The sequence below is a fragment of the Montipora capricornis genome, chromosome 10 (genome assembly GCF_036669925.1).
Source record: "Montipora capricornis isolate CH-2021 chromosome 10, ASM3666992v2, whole genome shotgun sequence".
NCBI lineage: Eukaryota > Metazoa > Cnidaria > Anthozoa > Scleractinia > Acroporidae > Montipora > Montipora capricornis.
In genome coordinates, this window is record NC_090892.1 from 54,926,209 (window position 1) to 54,931,208 (window position 5,000).

General features: G+C 37.3%; 1 protein-coding gene across 1 annotated transcript in view; it reads left to right on the forward strand.

Moving 5' to 3' along the window:
* The first annotated feature begins 1,267 nt into the window (after nt 1-1,267).
* LOC138019528 (contactin-associated protein 1-like) overlaps nt 1,268-5,000 on the forward strand; it is a 31,933-nt gene continuing 28,200 nt past the window's right edge. Inside the window, exon 1 of the mRNA XM_068866354.1 lies at nt 1,268-1,456. Within this exon, the coding sequence (XP_068722455.1) occupies nt 1,363-1,456 (94 nt within the window). The 5' untranslated portion in view covers nt 1,268-1,362. The remainder of the gene's footprint in view (nt 1,457-5,000) is intronic.

Sequence of the window (5,000 nt, forward strand, 5' to 3'; positions counted from 1 at the left end):
TAATCAGAAATGCTGAGTAATACACCAGTGATACTTAACAATTATTCTACAAGGGCGCGCTGGATATGAAATGATATATATAACCAACGAGGCGCGTAGCGCCGAATTGGTTATGATCATTTCATATCCAGCAAGCCCAAGTAGAATAATTGTTTTATTAAAAACCCCAACATCACAACTCTTTTATGTTGAATTTATTTGGCCTTTTTTATCTCGGAGCCGCAAAACTGTGTATTTGCTGCTGTAGTCAGTGACCATATTTGGTAGTGCAGGTATATGAGCTGATAACCTGTGTCCGGCGAGCCAATGAAAACGCTGGAAATGTGATCTCCGTAGTTCAAATTTAATAAAGTCAAATATTGATCAGACAGTAGATTCAGCTGTAGATTCAAATAAAATTAAAATGCTCTTTATTTCAGGTTTTGTTTCTCAATCGCCTCTTTGATTCAAATGTTGAACGATCGTAGGCCAACCATATACTTAGGATAGATATTCATCGAGACTTAGGATCAATTAATCGAGTACAGATTTTGAAAATGATTTGTGTGTCACGGATTTTAGAAACTGAAAAACCTCTTTGATATGGATTTCAAGTTAGTATAAATTCAGACTGTGCTCGTTTGATAATACGAAGATCGCAATTTTAAAATCGTACCAGGCTTGACGTTTTGGATGGACGCCGATCCGCAAATAAAATAGTTCGCTAAGAATAAAAACCCGCAAAGTATAACGCCGCAAAAATTAACTTCCTTCAGTCCAGTTAAAAACCTCGCTCAGTTTTACTGAATAGACTTGTGACGCTCGGCGATATACACTGTACACCATTGGAAAAAGAAACCCGAGCACACATACGGACGGAGAAAAGGTTGCGGATTCAAAAATATCCGGATACGTTTGGACGGCGCCTATAGCTAAATTATTCTCTTTCATAATTAATTCCTTTCATTACCAAGAACACCTGGTCAGAGCTCGGTTCCTCCCGTAATAGGAGAAAATAAATTTGCCTTTGATATACCGAGCTTTCAATACAAATACCTCATAAGTTTCTTGTTTGACAGAAAACTGGCCGTGATTAAAGTCTATTCCGATCAATAAGCGGTTCCTTAGCCTAAAGATCGCCAGAAACTGGTTAATTTTAATTTCTTTGTATGTTTTAGGTAATCAAACCGATTGCGTCGGTTATTTCACTTGCATTCCGCCAGCCGGTTTTTAATTTTTTTTGTTTTTTGTTTTTTGTGAGGAAGCTGGAGCATCAATTTGTCAGTGTCACTCAATAACAAACAATGAAGGTCATTATATCTTATGTAAACAATTTTTTTAAAAGCGTAGGATCTGCTTCACGGGCCTTAATAAGACGGTGAAATGGCTCCCGCTAGCGACTGGTTGATTTTCAGATTACTACCCATTGTTCTTCTTGGTTGCTTCTTGTGTGCATTTGAATGTCCGGTAAACATAGGTAAGAACGTTCTCTTAACAGTAAAACTCGCGGCACTGCCACGCAAAGGAAACGTTTTGGGTATCTTCACGGCCGCGCAAGGGAAATTTTCTCTATCCTCGAAAACTTCGCCGTACAGGATAGGAAACGGTTGAGCTGACAGCAATTTGCTCAGCTCTTTCAGTACGTGTGCGGCGGGCTTAAAAGGTTCAAAACGTTTGGTTGTAAACGAGTTGCCGGGAGCATTCTCAACATTTAGTTATCTTCTAGATCAGTTTGTTTTAGTTTCACATGAGACAAAATTAGCATGTCCGCTGTAGCCGGATTCTGCTATCGCTGGGTCTATTAAGGGCCTTTATGTGGTAATAGCGGAATGCAACATTTGGTAGGATCTTCAGGCTTTTAACGAGTATTTTTCTCTCGATTTTGGTTGGTTTGCATGAAAGAAGCAATCCGACCAACATAAAGAAAATAACTTTCGCGTGTAAAAGCAACCACAAGCGGGTTCTGTGCATGTGTAAAAACATGAGCTCGGTACCTGCCCTGTTAAATTTGCATTGTATATTTTACTATTCTCTGCCGTAAAGGTGCTGTTACACTCAGCATTTTTTCTTGCGCGTCACATTTTTTAGGCGATGAACTAAGGTTCTCTCCTCACTAGACAAGTTTCTTGACGAGCTTTAAACCGGGAAACTTGTTTTTGTCTCATTTTCGTTGCACTGTCGCATCACAAGTAGCTAGAAATATGATTCCCTAATCAAGAAATTTGTTTCCCTAAATATCAATACTTGAAAAATTGTGATGGAACGTCGCGAGAAGACTGTTGTAGAAAATAGAAGTCGATTCTACCTTCGTTCTATAATTACCCTAGGAAGAGTTCAAGAAAAATCACAATTTTCGGAAACAAAAATATATGGGACCAGTGAGTCCACAGTTCTGTAATTTGTTGTTAAGGTGGTCGACCTAATTTATATGCTGTATTCCTAAAACAGTTTCCTTTTTTTAACGGTTTTTTAAAGATATTATTATTATATTATTTCAAAAATCACATTATATAAATCCTACGTACATAAAAATACCAGCAAATTGACAGATAACGTACATTTCACAATGTGGAATACATAATATTATACATAGCTTCCAAGTACTCTCCTTACATTTTTACTTACAGCAACTTAGATAATGAACTAATTGGCTAGGTTTCCATCTGTCCCCATACTGTCATTTTTAAGAGGTTTAGGTTTTTCTTTCATTTTACATGTCCATATAAATTATCTAGCTATGAGAAAGTACGGTATGTTGTAAGTGGGAGAAGTCATCTATTTTAGAGCCGACAAAACTTCAACTTAAAGCGTTAATGTAGCATTTTCCCTATAGTGACTAGGGTTTAACTTTTTATCTTGCCACTTTCCGTTTAATATAATTTATTAGCTTTCGCATATTTTCGTTTTTCATATACTGCACAGCAAAGGAACGGACCCATGCTATACAGAGAAAATTTTATTTAGAAGTCATTTTTACACTGAGATAATTTTCGTGAAGTTTAATTAAAAGAAACAGATTCAGTCTTCAATAACAATATGTTTTTCAAACCCTTATAATCATGACCAATTATACAAATTGCTGCAAAATTAATTCGAATCCATGCCAGGACGCGATAATATTTCATTCAAGTGCCAAAGGCATTCCCACTTATTAAATGATAAATATAAAATATGTAATGAAACGACCAGTGCTAGACTAAAATAGATATCTAAAATTTGAGTTTGTGAAGTTAAAGACTTTTAAAGACGGGCGGAGACCTAAATCATTGATGATGTTTTGCAAATCACCGATCTGAACCGCTGCTACGTAACCGTAGTTTCGATGAATTTATGTAAACGACCTCACATTTTATAATCCATCCCCTCCAGTCACCTTTTAATTTAAAGGATTTTTATTTTGTTCCTCTTAACTTTGAACCAAGACAATTAATATACACACCCACAGCAAAATTAATGTTTGCTTAAGTCAGTTTATCCAGATGTCAATTTATTTATATAAAAACCATTCAAAATTGAATTTTTTGACTTGAGTTGAAAAGTTAGCTCCCTCGATGGCAAGAAAACCTAAAAAATTATCAGGTTCGTTGACATCGTTTGCTTCAATTGCACTTATCAAACAGTTCAACCCTCTAATGAACTTATAACAGGAGCACCAAACGATAATCTTCGATGGATTACGTGTTCGGGAGAGTCAAACTGCTCCAAGAATTGCGGTTCTACATTGCGAAAGAGCTCAGTACAGATTTCTTTACTAAAACGTCACCTAAAAGATTCACAACCTAGCAGTTTCGATTGCGCAAATGGCTTGGTTGGAAGTTCTTAGAAGATTACGTTTAGCTAGCAATTTCTGCATGAGATAAAGATATCATTCCCTAAAAGTTTCGGGCATTTCACTTTTCAGCTAAGATATCTGAAAAGATCAAAATTTTGTAGGTGATAAAAACATGTCTTTAAACGCAGTCTTCATACATGCATTACAAGGATCCAAGAAGTGTATTTCAAAGTCTTTAAGGCTTAATTTGCTCGTTGGGTGCCCTTCATGTTATAACATGTCTTGATTTTCGCATTTGTAACCAGCTTCCGTTGCTGGCAAAAACGACCCCGAACGTATTTCGAAGATATTCAAATAACCCTCTTATCGGCTGTCAGTGCAATAGTTGCCTTTAATAGTCTTAATAGTTCTTACAATCTTGTATATAAGTCTGCTTTTTATATAGTATGTAGTATGTAATTTATATCAAGTATTTATCATGAGCCAGTCAGGCTCTGACTTGGGAGATTGGGTGATCACTCCCTGTGTTACTTGACTTTAAATAAATTATCTCCCGATCCCCTGTTCACTGACGGAAGTATGAGGGCCGGGGAGAAGGGAGAAGTTTAGAAGAAAACAACACTGGAGGAGAAAAGTGGGGGAGGGGTGGCTATAGTCGTTTGATTTCGAGAGGGTGCATGTGCATATATATATATATAACGTACTTAAATTATTAACTTACGTGTAGAGTTACGGCCGGTACACTTTATCCTGGGTGCTTGTTGCAGATGTTTTGCCAGTTCCTTACAAAAAGTGAATCGACAGGAGGCCGTATGTAACAAGGAGCTTAGTACTCCAACACTAGATCTATGTGATGGCCATTTCACATATCAGGCCATTAAGGGACCGACCATTTAGCTCTTGAGGGGGGGTGTGGGTGATTTCTGGTCAGCAAGTTTTTTTTTTTCTAGCAACCCTAGTGGGCAGGACATTTTTTTCCCTCCTAAATGCTCTGCAGGATATTTCTTTTCTCTCCTCATTTCCCTGCAGGATATTTTTTTCCTCAAAAAAGTCGTGTTTACGACAAGAAAAATTTACCTCAATACGTAATTAAGTTATTAACTTACGTTTAGAGTTACGGCCGGGACACTTTATCCTGGTTGCTTTTTGCAGATGTCTTGCCAGTTTCTTACAAAAACTGAATCGACAGGAGGCCGTACGTAACAAGGAGCTTAGAACTCCAACACTAGATCTGCGGTGACGGCCATTT